Raw genomic sequence first — 17,524 nt, 5'->3', positions numbered from 1 at the left:
GTTGCGTCATCGTGCAGCGCGCCTCCTCTCCTCACCGCTATCCCTCTTGCTTTCCTCCCTCGCTCCTTCTTTCGCTGAGAGTAAGGTGCTGTGGATCATCTGCCCATCGCAACCACCCACCCCTCCTCATTCGCTGTCTTTCTTCTACCTTCATTGCGCCTGTACTTGTGTGTGTGTGTGTGTGTCCGTGTCCTTGTCCCCTCCTGTGAAGAGTTTTCTGTATCCCGTGTGTCTTGCAGTGAACGCCACGACCGCACCCCCTCATCTCTCACCTATTCCTTTACTTTCCATCATCACCGCTGAGCGCCTCCTCGGCAGTGCCTCTCCACTGTCCATCCTCATCAGGCTACCCCTGGCAGCCTCCAGCCCGTAAGGAACGCAAGCGTAAAACATCTCTCTGTCTCTCTCACGCACACACATCAATCTTGTGGTGCAGCCGCTCCCCCTCCGTCCCCGCAAACCTCCTGAGCAGCACGCACGCTCGTCCACTGTGGGTGATCTATTGTTGCATACGTAACCATTCTACTGCCCTCCACCCACGCACCCACCCCTGCAACGGCAGAGCCCTAGAAGAGGAGTCACGAGCAACACACAGCCGGGCAAGTCTCTCTCTTTGGTCTGGTTGCTGTCTGTCCCGCACTCATGGACCTGGACGCTTTCCTCAGCAAGAACAACAAGAAGAGCTCGAAGAAGGTGGCCAAGAAGTCCGCAGATGAGGCAGCTCTTGGCGGTTTCGGGCTGGAGACGGTGCCGCGGGTGAGCACCGCCGCTGCGAAGCCCATTACAGTGGCGAACACCGGTGGGAGCGACGCCTCAGCGGCTGCTGGCACCGCGTCACCCCTTCCCGCCCCTGAGAAGACCGTCGCAGCTCCAGTGGTTGCTGTAAACCTCAACTTCGCGGGCACCACGCGCAGCGCAAAGACGTGGGACGCGGTGAAGGCGTCACAGGACTCGAAGCGTCAGGAAGAAGTGCAGGCGGCGGCGGCGCGGAAGGCCAAGGAGGAGGCCGAGGCAGCGGAGAGAAAGGCTGCCGCCGGTGGCGACGACGATGAGGTACAGTTGCCTGAGAGCTCCCCGAAGGAGACCAAGGTAGCGAAGTTTGTGGCACGCGGTCACCGCAATGCGACCGGCGCTATCGGCGGCGGAGAGGGCGGCGCTGCCGCCGCTGCGAGCGGTCGCTTCGCGCCGCACACGCAGGGGCTGAGCCTGGAGAATCTGCCGACCCTTGAGGAAACCTTCGGCAACGCACGCAAGCCGTCACAGTCGACGGCTTCGCAGTCGCAGTCGCAGCAGCAGCCCATGTCATTGCCCTCTCAGGAGCAGAACGGCGAGTCCGCTCCGGCGGCAACTCCGCAGGAATCCAGCTCAACTCCGACTTCTGCCACGGCGGTGGCGGGCAGCAACAAGTACGTCCCTCCAAGCAAGAGCAGCAGCACAATGGAGTCCTCGACAACTTTGCCGTCATCGCCGATGCCCACGCGTGGCAGCGCTGGCGGCTCCTCTGCTGCCGCGTATCGCCCTCCTTCCGGCAGCAGCGGTGTGTACAAGCCCCCCAGCATGGGTGCCTACAGGCCGCCGAACGCGTCTGCTGGTGAGGCGTACAAGCCGCCGGCGCCGAGTGCTCCCAGCAGCGGTGCTGGGGCCTACAAGCCCCCTACTCCTGGTGGCGCGTCTGCCGGTGCGTACCGGCCGCCGGCCTCGACCGGTGAGGCGTACAAGCCTCCGAGCAGCGGCGGTGCTGGTGTCTACAAACCGCCGAGCGCTGGTAACAGCAATGCTGGTGCGTTCAAGCCATCTACAGCCGCCGGTTTCTCTGCTGACACATACAAGCCGCCGGTGGCTGGTAGCGGCAGCAGTGCTGGTGCATACAAGCCACCTAGCGCCGGGGGTTCGGCCGGCGTCTACAAGCCGCCGAGCAAGCGCGAGGCGTAGCCTGTGCAGAGCCGACGTGCATTTCGTGGAAAGAAAGGGAGGCGCCTCCATCAGAGAAGGGGCCGGCATGTTTTGTGACGTCTAATCGAATCTAAAGGTGGTGAGCGTGCACAGAGGAAGGCAATGGAAGTCGATGCACATGCTGGGAAGGGCTTGTGGCGTGTATGTATCTGTGTGCAACGAGTGTTGTGCCCATGTGAAGGTTCGATGTCTGGATTCCATCGTCTGTGTTTGGCACCGCGTTGTCGTTCTTGATTTTTTTTTTTGGGGGGAGAGTGGTGCCAACTAAGCAGCTGTTGTAGTTTTGTGCACCCTATGATTCTGGTGAACCTGTGCACTCCCCATACGCACAGTTCTTGCAGGCAGGTGCCCGTCTTCGCTTTTTCGTTGTTTTTTGTCTGTATCTGCCGAGTGTACGTTGGTGTGTGTGTGTGTGTGTGTGCGTATGAGTGGGGGGCGGAGAATGTGTTTCCTTGTTTCTTCTTTTACGACTTCCTTGGGAGGGGTGGAGGAGAGCCTCGCCGATATGGTGCATCACCCCATCTATCTACCCCCTCTGTCCTTGGTTCGTGCTGGCGCTGCTGTCGCCATCGGTGTTGGTAGACTTTTTCCGTGTTGCCGATGCTCCTGAGATGTTTGTTGTTGTTTGTGCTGTGAGTCTGACTTCCGAGCACCGTCCGTTTCGCCATCTCCCTCCCTCCCTCTCTCTTGCCGTTGTCTTTCATCCGAAACCCGCGTGTGTTTCTTTGGCTGCCCACTGCGGATGCCGATGTGCCCTACTCTTTCCTCAGCCCCCCACCCCCACCCCCTCTTTTCCCGACGTGTGCTTAATGAACTATGACGTACTTCAAGAAGAAAAAAAAAACGGAAGAACGAGTGGGAAGCCAGCGCAGCACATACAGTGGTGGAACCCCGCCATGCCAGCGGCGCGCACAAGCATACACACACGCAGACACAGCCAAGACGGCAGATCAGCAGCTGTATCAGTGCCTCTCTCCTTCTAAATACATATATAGACGTCTATATATGTCTATGTGCGTGTGTTTTTTTTTTGTGGTGCATCCGCCTTCCAGCACTGAGCACCGCATGGCAGGCGAGGGAGTGGTTCACGGAGCGTTCACGTAAGTGTCGCTCATCGAGCGCTTCTTCGATGTGCGTGCTTGCCACCCTCCCTGTTCCCGTCCATGATCTTCGTATGTTTGGATGCATGCTTCGACTGTGCTCACGGTTGTCTCCTTCACCACCGAGGGTGACCGAGGCTGTACTGACGACCCGATGGGTGCAGCTCACTGATACGAGGTCCTCATGCTCTACTCCTACGCGGTGGAGACGTGCATCGCTTCTGCGTCTTTCCCCCTCCCCCACTCCATCTCCACATCCGTCCTCCACCGTGTCTCGCATTCTTGTGCGCCTTCTGCGGCCGCCGCCCACACGCACGCCACCACCCAATCGCATCAGTTTCCCTCTTTATCCTTCTAGGACCTCTTCCTCGCCCTCGCCCCCTCTCTTTCCTCTCCCGTCACCGTGAGCCACGCGCTGTGGTACGAAGTAGGCTGGCAGCCGTCGCGCCCACAGCCCCGCATATACATATGTGTAGAGGCACGCGCACGCACCCGTACCAAGCGAAAAAGAACAATCACCGACGAGCAAACACACACGCGCACACACACACACACACACAACAGCAACGGAGAAGTGAGGTGAGGTGTCTCTTGCGCGCTCATACGTGTTTACCTAGCGAACAGGCGCGAACTGCACGACAGAGGCAGACAGAGGAAGTGGGAGGAAGGGAGGGAGGGAGGGAGAGGCGAGGTGAAGATCCACCGCTCATCCCAGCCTCGCCTGCTCGCTCTTGCTCTTGCGCCCTTCCCTTTGCCTTTTTCGCTCCTCTTATCGGGCGGCTAACGTCGTCGCGGTGTGTGTGTGTGTGTGTGTGTGTGCGCGCGTTGATTGTGCGTGATTTTTGCGGCGTCTCTGCACGCGCGCGCGTTTTTTTTTGTTTTGCGTTTCTCCTTTCCTTTTTGTTTTTTTTTTGTTTTTCTGGAACGTGGAAACTCGAGTCGACACCGACTTTCCTTTCTGCGTTTCTTCGTGTTGTGTCCTCCCTCTGCCTTCTCGCTATTCCCTCTTCACTACCACCACTGCAGCCACGCCCCATCCTTTGATCCGCCGCGGCAGAGCCAGGCACTATCACAACAACAACCCCATACCGGTGAATCGACTCGGTTTCTTGCCTACTTTTACCTGCTGTTAGGTTCAGACAGTCGTCTTGTGTCTCACTCTCTTTTATGCTCGTTGTTGGTGGTGTTATCCTTCTCGTTGTCGCTGCGCCTTCACGCACCCGTTGCTGTTTTCGGTGTTTCTCGCGTCACCTCCTCGATCTTTGTGTACGTTGTCGTCTTTTCCTTTCCTGTTATTACTATAACTACTATGTATTGTCTTCGGCATGCACCTTGTACAATTGTCATCATCCCCATCAGCAACCAGCCCCCTCCCCCTTCCCTCTATCCTCGACCCCCTTCCCCCGCTATTTGCATCCGCAAGTAGCACGACACGCTTCGGTGCCCATCACAGGCCAGCAAGTGAGCAGGCTCGGACGCAGAAGCGAGACGCACAATCATCGCCCTGGAAGCGGGGGGAGGACGGATGATGCAGAAGCGTGGGGACAACATCATCGCCAACGCTACTCCCTTCCTGGCGAGGACGACGACAAGCGGGGCCCAATCTGCTGTTTCGTCATCTCCGTCACCTAGCGTTGCCGTGGGTACCAGCAGCTCCGCTGATCGCAAGAAACAATGCGCAAGCAGTGCTCCGCACACTCTCGGCGCTGCAGCGTCGCCGCGTGTGTCGTCAGCTGACGCGTCAGCCATGCTGGTGACAGCGATAGCACAGTATGTGCAACATCGTCTCACAGTGCCCGCTGCCATCGACGACGCAGCTGTCGACGAGTTGCACTCGATTGAGAAGAGCGGCGCTAGAAAGAAGCTCTCATCCCCTTCAACCAGCGGGGCAGCTTGCAGCACGGCATTGCAGCGAGTCGGTGACAGTGATGGCGACGTGAACGCGGTTCACCTTGTCGCCTGCACGCAGCAGGTGGAGGCCTATCTGCTGCGCTGTCTCCTGCACGTGGAGCTCACGCCAGGTCGGCTGCCCAATCAGCCTGAGGTCATTGGCGAGGCCCTCGGTGCCCCGAGCGCCGCCACAGCAGTAGGAACGATGGAGGCGAGTCCGCAAGTACATAGAGCAGCGCGGCGGGTGGTAACGACGACGAGCCAAGCCGCCAGCGCGGAAGACGAACAGTCTCCACCGCCCCGACACCCTGCCGCGTCGATAGTGGGTGACAAAAACAGCTGGAGGGGGAACACCGAGGCCCGTAGTCGCAGCCAGAGGAGTTCTGTCTCCGCCGCCGCAGAGGCCTCCTCATCTCCGCGTGTTCGCACGTCCAGCGGCGGCACCAAGGCAAAGGAACTGTACTACACGTACACCAACCAGGGTATGCCCCCACCCCAACCGCGCCCGCGTGGCGGCAACCCTGCCGCTGTCGCATCGACGCCACCAACGCGCTTGCCAAGCCGCAGCAACAGCGCTGCGGCGATAGATACCACGAAGAATGCAGCTGTCACGTTGCCGCCTCCAGCGGATAATTCAGAGGGCGCTCCTCCTGCGCACGCCAGAGGGCGCTCCGCCTTCCCATGCACCCGTGGCGGCGCTGTCCGCCCGCTGCACCCAACCGAAATACGCGCTGCTCTGTGCTCGTGGCCGTCTCGCATCGCGCAGTACGTCCTCGCGACAACTTTCGCCGAGCAAGAACTGCGGAGCGCCGCGGCCGACGCAGGTGGCGGGGCCGACGTTGACGCGCCTGCAGCGCATGGGGCCGCTAGAAGTGATGCACCGGCGAGTCATGCGCACGAGGAGGGTAGTGCTTCTGCCACTGCGTCTTCCCGAGTCGCTGAGGGGGTCGAGGACGAGGCGGGCGTCGTCATCGACGTCCTTTTACGGCGTCTGTGCGATATGCTGCAACACACCCGTCTGGCTGCGGACATGGGCGATGCTGGTGCTGGACAGCCGCCCTCCATAGACTTCCCGTCATTTGCACGCTTTTATCTCGCAGACGGCGATGCAGGCAATATCGTCAGCGACAGTGATACCGATGAGCACGCGCCGCGTCAGCGCTTCGGAAAAGGTGGGGACGTTCATCTGTACATCATGCAGCTTGCCCAAGTGCTCCTCTCCGTCCTCACCCCGGGCGGCGCAGGCGCAAGTGGTTTCGCGCGCCAAGATGAAGTGGACTCGATGGGGGGGCTTGCGTTATCAGGGGATATCGCCACCGACATTGGTATGCTCCTAAAGCACACGCCCCTCATCACGGCACCAAGGCACCCTTCCGAGTTGCCTGCACGTACGCCGGCGCTCGGCATTGCCGACATCAACGCCGCAACACCCCTCGTGACGGCAAGAGGCGCTCTATGGCGTGCGCTGCGCTCTCTGCTGAACTTCTCCCCTTCGTCCTCGCATAACCCCACGATGTGCACGACGCCTCTTGTCGTGGGCCTTGTCCGCCGCTACACCTCTGGCCGATCCGACGGCAGCAGCAGCGGCAGCGGTGGTGGCGGCGACGGTCTTCGTGTTCGCTTCCTTCCAGTGGCGGATCTTATCCGGCCCGCAGGGGTCACAACGACCGCCGCGGCCGCGCCTGCGTCCGACGACGGCCTGCGCGACCGTCAAGACGCCGCGCACGACCCTCTCCGCACGCCTATCTTTTACACCGCTGTTTTTCTCGAGGTGGCCGGGGAGGACGTCCTCCACTCGACGGCCAACCACGAGGATGCAGTGACGCTGGAAGAAGAGTCCACTTCCAAGGTGCGGTACGAGGCCGATGTGCCGGAGGTGTACCGCGATCGTCATCGGCGTCGCATGGAGGCCCAGAATCGCCGCGGCGTCCACTACAGCAGCAGCGCCACGCACGGAGGGGGTGTCGTACGAGGCGGTCGAAGCAACGTTAACGGCGATGCTGGCGCTCCGGCGTCGGCAACGAATGGCCTCGAAGACGCGACGGCGCTGTCGGCTCGCGACCGCTGTCTCTCGCGTCGCGAGTGTGCATTGTGGGAGAAGCTGCTGGCACTTGCGCACTTCGTGCACGTCTCTGGCACACCTGCAGAGGTGGAGACGACGGCGCGGTACGTCACGCTGGTCATTCGGCGCCGGCGCGGAGCACGCCAGCAGTCACAGCGCAACCCGCTGCAGGCGTCCAGTGCCAATGCGACACCAGTATCGATTGCCGAGAGCGCCGCCTTGCCTTCCGTGCCGGCCTTCTTCTTTACGCTGACAGAGACCTCAGCACTGCGGTCCGCCGCCGCTGCGGCCGCCGAGGCTCGTCAGGCACTCTTCTGTAACGACCAGGACGACAGTGACGACCATGACGTAGTGCCTTTCGATGCTTTGCAGGGTGCTCTCAGGGAAACAGGCAGCGCTTCGTCGACTGCCGCCGCCGCTGGGCGATCGAATTTCTTCGGAAGCTCTGGGCGTGGGCTGCGAGCCCTGCTTGGTTGGGGCAAAGGCGCTGCCACAGCGCCGCCGGATCAGCCTGTCTCGCCAAGCTCCAGCCTGCGAGACCGCAACACTGATAGCGGTATCCGGGCACGGCCGCGGCGTGAGGCGGGCGGGCCTCCGTGCCGTGCACCACCCGCAGAGCCGCCTCCCCCGGCAGTGCAGGACGAGTCGACAGAGGTGCTCATCATAGACTGGATGCATGACGCGCTGATCCCCCTGTTTTTCGAGACGACCGTATCCGGGAGCGTTGCGCCTCACCAAGGCTCAGCGGCGCCCGCCAAACCGTCGGAAGGCAACGAGCATGACGACAGCCATGACGATGAGTCCGCTGTCGCCGCCACGGCGGGACGTCGACGAGCGCCCTACCACTTGCGCAGCCAGCGCGTCTTGCTCGGTCGCGTGCAGGCGGTGACGCCGTCTATGGTGTACGGAAGCTTCATCACAACCGCAAGCAGCGCCACCGTGGCGCTGGCGTGCGACATGGATGCAGTCATGGAGGCCGTGGTGCGGGACGGCATGTTCGACGCTAATCTTCTCCCCTACTTGCTACTGAACCAGCTCTTCTTTGCTACCGATGGCTCTTCGGCGGATGCGGCGCACGATACGTTCAACTCGCCACCCTCGCGGGCTCGCTCAGCTCCAGTGCCTGAGCGGACACCCGAACACCCGCGTTCAGCAGCGGCGGAGCAGCAGTCGTCGCAGCAAGCAGCTATCCAATCACATGGACTGCGCCCGATATACTCTTTGCCGACGTCAGCGACAACAGCGGCGTCAGCTCACTCGCCGAATGCGCATGCTCGCCGTGTTAGTTTTCTGGAGAATGCCTCGATTTCTACACCGCTGCGGCTGGACACCAGACTTCCCGTCGCGGAGGGCGGCGCTGGATCGCCGCTGCTGCGGCAGTCACCCAACACTCCGAGCGCCATCTCGCCTGAGCGGTCCTCCTCGATCGCCGGATCACCACGCAGCATCCTCAAGTCAGGGAGGCGGTACAAGCGGGAGAAGCTCATCCGCAGCAGCGCGCCTGCCGCGTCCGTCGTGCCTTTTCGAAGTCTCTTCCTGTGGCGCTTGCTGGCAGCCGAGGTGCTGGGTAGTGGCGACCGGGCCCACGGCGCTTCGAAGCAGGAGCAGCAGCAGCAAAGTCTTGGTAATATCAGCGCTGTGTCCACCACTCTGTGCACTACCTCGGCGGCCTATCTACGCTACACGCAAGCGTTGGCTGTGCGCGTCGCCTCGGACGTGGCGACAGGGATACTGCTTGCGGGTCTGCTGGCAGAGCAGTACGCCTGCTACCGGCAGCTGCGAGGCCATGATGATCAGACGCGCCGAGATGACAGCTCAGCCGTCACGGAGCGCGACCACAGCAGCACCCATCGCGGTGCGGCAGGCAGTGAGAAAGAGCACCACTCAAGCGACACCCCAGCGGAGGTGAACGCCGAAGCTGCGCGGTGGGGCGCGCTGCGGTGTGACGACCTTCTACCGCTGGCCAACAGCGCTGCACTGGCGTTTGCACGAGCAGCCCTTGCCCCAATGCTGTGCTACGACGACGATGCCCCTGCGCATCTGGCCGGCGTTATCACGGAGGTGAAGAGTGGCGTGGACTTCAGCGACGCATGTGACGAGGACGAGTGCAAGCGCGAGCGGCGCGACAACCCCGGCAGCGACCAGAGCAGTGCGAGTGCCACGTCCTACGTAGACGGCCACCGAGGGCAGCGCGACGTGAGCAACGATGGCGCGACGCCTCATCACAGACGCGCTTCGGCGCCGCCCATCATCTCCCTCCTCTCCCCTAGCCTTCCTGCCGATGTTCTGAATCGCCTGCAGACGCTGTCCGTGGTGTGCTTGTTGCATATACGGCAGGAAGTGCTCGAGAGCATCACGCGACCGTTGGATGTAGTGATGCGTCGCTTGACGTGGGCGCTGGCAAGACTCCACCTGCATGCGCTCTGCCGGCCTCTTGATGATTTTCTGCGTCGTGGCAGCGCGCAGGGAGTGCACACAGAACATCAGTTTTGGCAGGTTGTACGCGAGGTGCTTGACATGTACGGGGAGTGTCTCATGCTGCCCCATCTGCTTGCTGACGCCGGTGCACCGCTGTTGGCGTCGGAAGCAGCAGTGAACAGACACGAAGGCGGTAGCAAGACAAACGCACGCGCGCACGAGGAGGAGCCGTCTGGTGTGTCGTCAGAAGAGGGGAATGTCATCTCACCGCTCACGCAACACCAAGCGAGCGCGACACCTCTGTCCTTCACTGCAGCGGTGCCTCTGACAACGAGAATCGGTATGGCTATTCCAAAGCTGCGGTTGTCACGAGAGCAGCAAGACCACCACCACCATCACCAGCAGCAGCAGCAGCAGCCTGTCGTCCGCAGCTCGCGGCGGGGCGGGGTTGGCTTTGTGCCCTTGTCCTTCATTAACGCGAGCTTCGATCCGGCTCACTCATCCTCCCTCTTGCCCGCGCAGCGCACCGTCCTCCAGCCCACGCCCTCGCGGTGGTCTGTGACCCGCGCCCTCGGCGGCTGGAACCCCCACTCGGTCGACCCGGACGACTCGTACGACTTGCAAAGTTTTGCCTTCGACGGGCGCGCAATGCGCCTGACAAGTGATGCCGCCCAAGGCGCCGGCTGCCGCAGCAGCAGCAGCGCCGTGAACAGTGCCACCAACGACTTCGTCAAAGCAGCCACCTCAGCCTTGGGGCTACAGCGGTCGCCGCCATTCGTGAGTCTGTGCACCCACGGCACCATGACCGGCTCACAGGCGCGTGTGCCGCTCGAAGCGGGCACAGGGACCGACATGGCCACGACTGCGCCAGTGCTGGGCAACCGCTTCAGTGGAAGCAGAACCAGCGGTAACGCCAACAGCATGGTTGCCTCCAACAGTCGCCTCTGCCAGCTGGTCTCCAAGCACGGCTTCGAAGCCGCGCTGGAGCTTCACCACGGCTGTGCCGGCGACGCGTCGTGTGACGTCGACGCAGCATTGCCACTGCTCCTGCTCCACACGCCACCAAGGGCGATGGAGGTCCCTGCGGTCGCCGCACCGGACACAGCCGAGAGTAGAAACCTGGGGCGGTCGCCCTCAGGAATCTTCGATTTCATCGCTGTGGCAACCCCGCATTGTGTCGCCACCGCGGCCGGAAGCGCCGCCGGTGGCTACGAAGGGTCGCCACTGTGTGCCATCTCGTCCGGGAGCGACGCGTCTCAGCGGCGAGTGCAGCAAGCCCAGGTTTCATCGCACGGGTCGAGCTTTCTCACGCCCACCTTCGCCGTCCCCCTCCTGCGCCGCCTGCAAACGGTGTCAACCAAGAGTGCAAGGGATGGGAAGGACGCGGAGGAGGGTGAGGAGGGGCAGCCACGACAGTCTCCACGAACGACGCAGCAGCAGCCTCAGCGGATGGCCCACCAAGGGCACACGCCCCTGGTGGGGGCCCGCGAAAGCGGCGATGCGGTGACGGGAGCGCCCGCACGGCCGGCCGGGGCGTCGCCGCTTTCACCCGAGGGGGGCGCCGAAGTCGCCGCGATGGCGTCAGGGACATCGGTGAAGCGTCTTGTGGTGCATGTGGGCCGCGGCGTTGCCGTTGAGAGTCCGCTGCTGAGCCCTTTTGTCACCGAGGCGAAGCGCATGATGGTGGAGACGCTGCTGCTGCGCTGGGTGCTGCCGTGGTGGGCTCAGCGCACACTCAACATGGAGCAGGAGGTGCCGATGATGAGAGGGAAGGGAAGTGATGACGCACATGCAGGCGGCGCAACAGCCACAGACGGTGAAGCTGCGCCGAACTGGCCCGCCCAGCCTCTCATGCAGAGAGGCTGCAGCGTCAGTCCACCCACAACCAGATCGACCGTCTCCACAGCTCCCGCTGCCAGCTACGAGCGCCGAGACGGGTCAGCCAGGGCGTCGGCGGCGGCAGCGTCTCAGTTGACGAAGCAGATGGCAGCACTGCAACGCGAAAACGCAGAGCTGCACGGCCGCCTTTGCAGCACACAACGCCTGCTCGCAGACATTCATCAAACATGCAGTGGACTGCGCATGGCTGCCCGACAGTATGAGCAAGCCGTAGCACTTCAGAAGGAGGAGCGAGCACCGACGGCGGCGGCATCCACAACAGCTGTGACGGATAGTAGCTTGTCCCTTGCGGATGGTACTGACACTTTGGCCTCACCGCAGCAGCTGGACTTGATCTCCCCATCGCCGCTTTCCTCGACGCCGCAGGTGGTACCTGGAAAGGGTGACGTGGGCGTCGGGAGCCCACGCGACGACGCGACACCGGAGAAGATGATGGCGACCGACTCTGCGGCCTCCCCGCTCGAGAGCTTTTCGGTCACCTTGCCGCTTGCTGATAGTGTTCCGCCGCAGCTCCTGTACTTTGCACAAACCGAGGAGGGCCGTGAGCGAGTTGCGGAGCTGTGCCAGCGCATCATTGTGCTGCTCAGTGGCGCTGCTAACGTAGACGACAACAAAGACAACGCAAAGAGCTCGCCGCCCTCGGTAATCGCATACGGCAGTGACCTGCCCTCTCGACTCCCGTCGTCCACGTCGCACTCGTTCCTGTTGCACTCTCTCAGCCAAGGCATGCAGGGCTCCCCATGTCTGTCGTCACCGGAGACGACGTCAGTGGAGCTGGCTGCCACTGCCGTGTTGTGCAGTGACTGCAGCGTACGGCGCCGGCACTCCGTCGTCAGCCACGGGCCGTCGCAGCTGTTCTCGCCGTTGCAGCCGCAGTCTTTCCGCCGCACCAGCACCGCCCTCACCCTCATGTCCCTTGCGCCTGCTGGGGCGCTGGCTATGAGCAACACAATCGCCGCTGAGACACCTTGCTCGACGCCGACGCCGATTGCCGTGCTGATTCTTGGGGCTTCAAGTGACCCCAGCACTGGAAGCTCGCCGGCGCGGCTCTCGCGACAGAGCTCCTGGCAGCAGCAGCACATGCGGCCGCTTCCGCCGTCGTCGCCCTCTGCGCAATCATCACCACCGTCGGTAGCGTCGCAGCATGTCGCCGGCCCGGCCTTCAGCAGCGCGGACGTGGATGTGCAAAGGACTATACTGTCAGCCTATCCAACAGCGGCGCCGTCGCATGTTTCCCCCGTGCCGCTCACCCCAAAGGGCGCATCACCGCTCCCTAGGAGAGCTCCTCTGTGGAATCAGGCGACGCCAGTGACACCGGTGCGGCACACTCCGCCGCAGCTGCGCATTGGTTCAGCTGATGACGTGGAGCCAGACGCACACACGTCGGATGAACAGCAGCACAGCAGGACGAGCTGTTTTGCGGCGCCCAGCGCGGGCTCGGTGGGCTTGCACGACACGCAAGTGGGCACGCCCTACCACGATCTCCACCAACACCACGGCAGACACGGCGAAAACGGCAACGGCAACCGCGACGACCGCCAAGCGCCGCCTTCAACGCTTTCGTCACCGTCAGTGCACTCGTCAAACTTTGCGCGGCAGACGTCTTCCGTTCTGGAGTCACGAGGATCCGATGTTTTATCCTCCCCGATGCCGCCACCGCTGTCGCCGCCATCACCATCATCGTCGAAGATGTTCTCTGAGGCGTCCTCCGAGCCGCCCTTCGAGGTAAACAGTCGGTCCTACGAGAATGGCTCGGCGGTCACAACGACTATCGTGCACACCGACACACAACATGCCGTTCTTATACGCGAAGACGACTCTGACATGCAAGACAGCGCCGCCGCCGCGTCGGCGGCGGGGAGCGATGGAGGCTTCGAAGCACCCAAAGATGATGAAGGTGACGTGGTTGGGGCCGTTGCTATGGCTGTGGGTGGTGCGAAACTCACAGAGAAGCACGTTGAAGTCGCAGAGGACGCGTCGTGTACTGATCATGAAGACAACCTCTCGGAGCAGCCGGCCGTACTGCAGCAGACGGTTGAGGCGCCAGACCTGCAGCCATCCCTTTGCGACATCTCCTTGCCACTCCCTCGAGTGCTGCTGGCTGCCCCACTCCCACAGCCGTCGTGCCGGCGGTCGCCGGCATCGCTAGGATTTCGCCGATCTCCCGAGGGCACCCTTTCCACAAGCCCTGTCACTCGCCGCGTGTCTGCCGGGACGCCGTCGTCGTCCATCTTCTCCTCTTCCTCTCCTTCTCCGCCGACGGTGCAGTGTACCAACTCTGACGTGACCACGAACGGTGAGCGGCACGTCGCCGCCAGCGATGACGAAACAGAGCACGCGAGCCACGAGAGTGACGGTGCAAGCTGTTGCGACGGCGTCTTGCCTGTCCAGCGTGCCATTGCCAACGATGCTGACGAAGCGTGTGATGCGGCAGGGCAGGAACCGATCTCGACTAAAGCGGCGGTACTGCCAACGTGTCGGCCTTCCTTGTCTACGCGTGAAGACGCCAACGGTAGCAGCCCTGCGTCGGCGTCATCGACTGGGAGGGAGCAGGCAGCCCTGCATGCACTGACCGCAGCCACGGTGTCGTCGTCGCCGTGGCGGGAGCGGGCACCGGTGCGGAACAGCGAGGCCGCCGTAACAGCATTGGCAGATTTGCAGCAACGCCTCTCCGGCTCGAACAGCGCCGTGGTTGAGCTGCGTCAGCAGCTGCAGCAGGTGGAGCAGGAGCTGCGCGAGAAGGCAAAAGCCATGACATGTCTCACGGAGCAGCTCACAGCTACCGAGGCAGCGCTGGGTGCCGCATGGTATGCAGCTACTGTGGCGGAGGAGAAGGCGCAGCAGCAACAACAGAGACTTTCCACGCCGTCGCCGCCGCCGCCGCCGCGTGCGTCTGTGGCCACCAGCACCGAGAATCTGTTGCTCTCGCCCTCAGCGTTCTCGACGCTGTCGGACAACGAAAGGGCGAACAAGGTAGATAGTAGAAGCGTCGCCAGCACTCCTGCCGCAGCAACGGTAGAGACGGTTGTTGGAGAGTCTAAAGCGGCCGCCGCACCTGCCGCATCTATTCCTGCTGCAACTCCGCCTCCGTCCTCAGCGGATTCATCGCCGCCGGCGCTGCGCGCGCAGCCTCTGTGCCGCGTTCACGAGCTCGAGGATGAGCTACGCAACGCCAATTTCCGCATGGACCAGTGGCGAGCCCTGCTCGACGCCGAACGGCACGCCCACATGGTGCAGGTGGACCAGCTCACGCGGCGGCTAGAGAGCGAGCAGCGACGAAGCGCACGTGCGAGTCGCAGTCGAAGTCGCAGCCTCTCGCCGCTTGTCAGCGGCGCTGGGCCCTTGCCATGCGCAGAGCGCTCTGCGCGGGATGAAGCCAGAGCAGCGCAACCACCAGCGCCACCGCCGTCACTCGAGTCCTTTCCGCCTCCAGCGGCGGAGGTGCCCCGGTCCAGCTTGACAACCGGCGACGGTGAACTGCCACCTGCCTCGCCGAGAGAGCAACAACGTATCAACACCCTCATGGAGCAGCTGCATGTCGTGGAAGCGCGCGCGGCAGAGGAGCGCACCCAGCGCGTCGCAGCCGAGGATGGTATCAGAGTCCTTGAGCGTGAGCGGCGTGTGATTCGGGAGCAGCTGGAGGCGCTAGAGAACGAGCGGGCTATAGCGCAAGTGCAGCAGCGGCAGAAAGAGCACGATTCGGATCAGCGTGAAGCGGCCCTCCGTCGAGAATTAGAGTCGCACGTGCAGACACTCACCGCCATGCACGCGGCACAGGCAGGCAGCGAAGAGTTGCAGAGGCACTTGAAGGGGGAGCTCGATGTCGAGCGCCGCGCTCGAGCTGCAGCAGCTGACTCAGCAGCCGCACATATGGCTACACGAGATCGCCTTATGCGCGACGGTGAAGAGGCTCAGCAGCAGTTGCGTTGTGAGCGCGACAGGGCCCTTCAGCGAGAGAAGGAAGCACTGGCGCACGCCGCAGCTGAGGCGCAGGCCGCGCAGTTGCAAATCGCCGCCCTGCGACAGCGCGTCGAGTCCACAACGGACCAGCTGCGCACTGCAGAGGCAGACAGCAGGGAACACCGGCACCGCTGCATCGTCGCCGAGACGCTAGCGGCAGCGCGGGAGTCGGCTCAAAAGGCGCTGGAGGATCGAGTGATGGTGCTGGAGGAAGAGCTATCCAGCGCCCGCGCTGCTCGCAAACAGTGGCAGCAGGACACCGATGAGCGCGAACGCGCCTTGCGCCACCAGTACGAGGAGGCTGCCGCGAGCGCCAGCGCCGCGATGGAGGCACAGCGCCGGGCAAACAGCGAGCAGCTGCAGCGCTCCGAGGACGCGCTACACGCCATGCAACGTGCGCAAGCAGTCAGAGACGAAGGTCACAGAACCGCTTTCGAAGACGTCACTCGCAAGCTTGCGGACGCTGAGCAGGCTGCCCATCTTGCCCTGGATGATCTGTACCGCGAGCGGGAGACTCGCGAGCGCACGGCCGCCGCTCTGCAGGAGGCTCAGTCGGAGAAGGAGGAGCTGCACCGACGTTTCGAGGCCGTACTGGAAAAGCTACATCTCGCGGAGCTCGACGCTGATGAGCACTCCCGACAACGAGACTGCATAGAAGCGTTGAAACTGGAGCTGGAGGCAGCGCGTACACAACAGCAAGAAGCCGCGGCGAAGGCTGAGGATGCTTTCCGTCGAGAGGTGGAGACGCATATGCGCACCATAGCCGCGTTACAGGAGGGCAGGTCTGCCCATGATGAGCTTCGGCGGCGCTTAGAGGAAGAGTTGCAGTCCGAGAAGCTGGCGCGGGCCGCCGACACAGCAGCGCACAAGGCGGCGCTTGTGAGTGCTCAAGGTCAAGTGAGCCAAGCCGAGCAGCGAGCTCAAGACATTGCCGACGCTCTTCGACGCGAAGAGGAGGCACATGCACGCACGCTTGCCGCGATGCAGGCCGCGGAGGAGGCCAACAGACAGCTCCGGCGCGCGCGGGCAGCTCAGGAGACGCACGCACAGCAACGCGCACGAAGCTGGTTGTCAGCGCGCGAGGCGTGCTTATTGAAGTGGATCGAAGCAAAGACACTGCTGATGGTGGACGCGTGGGGCATCGTCGGCGCGGAGCGGCAGCCGCAGCAGACGCCTTCGCTCGCGTCCCCGTCGCCGACTGCTGCTGGCACCCCTCCGGCGAGGTTGGAACGAACAAGCGAGAGAAGAAGCCGAGGCCGGGGAAAGCGTCACGGTCGTCCACCCCCTGCGCCAGACGCCGTTGCCCCCGTGCAGGCCGCGCGTGCTGGGCCGAGAGCACAGCCGGAGATGGTAGTGGTCTCTGTCGACGACCCGCTTGGGCTTCGCTATGAGCTGCAGTGCAAGGCACGCCACATCGCCAGCCTTGAGGAACGCGTTCACCAGCTTGAGGAGGTCCACGCCGTAGACCAGCAGGTGGTATCGACCCTGCAGAAGCTGGTGGCGCAAGAAGAAATGCGCAACGGGAACGGGATCGCAGCCGCCGCACGTCTGCCCCCACCTCCGCCTCCACTGCCCATGACCACGGCGTCGTGGTCATCCCGGTCACCGCTGCGAACGCCATCGCGAGCGTGGCCGGCACGCGACCCGACGCTGATGGAAGGCCACAGAAGCCCCACCGCCCTCCTGTGGGACCCCCACCCCGGCAGCCACAGCAGCGCGACAAGTCCGCCAGGCACCACGGAGCGAAAGCGGCTGGCACCCAACGAGTACCGGCAGCGCTACACCTCGCTTTGAGGGCGTCCTGCGCACCCCTTCGCGTGCCGCCGTGTTTCCTGAGAGAGAGGTGGGGGGGGGGGGGGGGGGGGGCACTGTCACGGAAAGAACCGAAACGGCGAGGTGCCAACACAGCACGAAGTGAGCAGGCGCGCCGTCACACTTGAAACTCTCTTCAACTTTCTCTCTCTCTTTGTCGATGTGTTTTGCCAGTAGGAGCACTCGCTCCCCTCCATAGCAGTGTGCTCCGTCGACAGACCAAGCATCTTCGAAGAGAAGTGCATTCTAGAAGGCTCCCTCCCTTCCTTCTTTCTCTTGAGCTATGCGTCCGCCCCGAACACTCATGACTACTCACCATGCACGCACTTTAGCGCCGGGGTGGGTGGCGTGTCTTTCATGCTTGCGCGTATTGCCAGTCATGCATCTGACCACTGCAGGTCGAAACAGCTCTGTCATCCCCACTCCTCGT

At 62.9% G+C, this 17,524-nt stretch overlaps 2 protein-coding genes across 2 annotated transcripts; both read left to right on the top strand.

Annotated features, from left to right (window-relative positions):
- Positions 1–642: 642 nt before the first annotated feature.
- LMJF_14_0800 (conserved hypothetical protein) lies at positions 643–1,932 on the top strand (the record flags this gene model as incomplete). Its single annotated transcript, XM_001687629.1, has 1 exon — positions 643–1,932. The coding sequence occupies one exon, from the start codon at positions 643–645 to the stop codon at positions 1,930–1,932; it is 1,290 nt and encodes a 429-aa protein (XP_001687681.1).
- A 2,646-nt stretch (positions 1,933–4,578) lies between these two features.
- LMJF_14_0790 (conserved hypothetical protein) lies at positions 4,579–17,076 on the top strand (the record flags this gene model as incomplete). The annotated part of the gene is made up of 1 exon (XM_001687628.1): positions 4,579–17,076. One exon carries the CDS (start codon positions 4,579–4,581, stop codon positions 17,074–17,076), a length of 12,498 nt encoding a protein of 4,165 aa, XP_001687680.1.
- Positions 17,077–17,524: the final 448 nt, after the last annotated feature.

This window comes from Leishmania major, chromosome 14 (genome assembly GCF_000002725.2).
Source record: "Leishmania major strain Friedlin complete genome, chromosome 14".
Classification (NCBI taxonomy): domain Eukaryota; phylum Euglenozoa; class Kinetoplastea; order Trypanosomatida; family Trypanosomatidae; genus Leishmania; species Leishmania major.
Note: the sequence above shows the minus strand (reverse complement) of the source record. Positions and strands in the feature narration are given on the sequence as shown.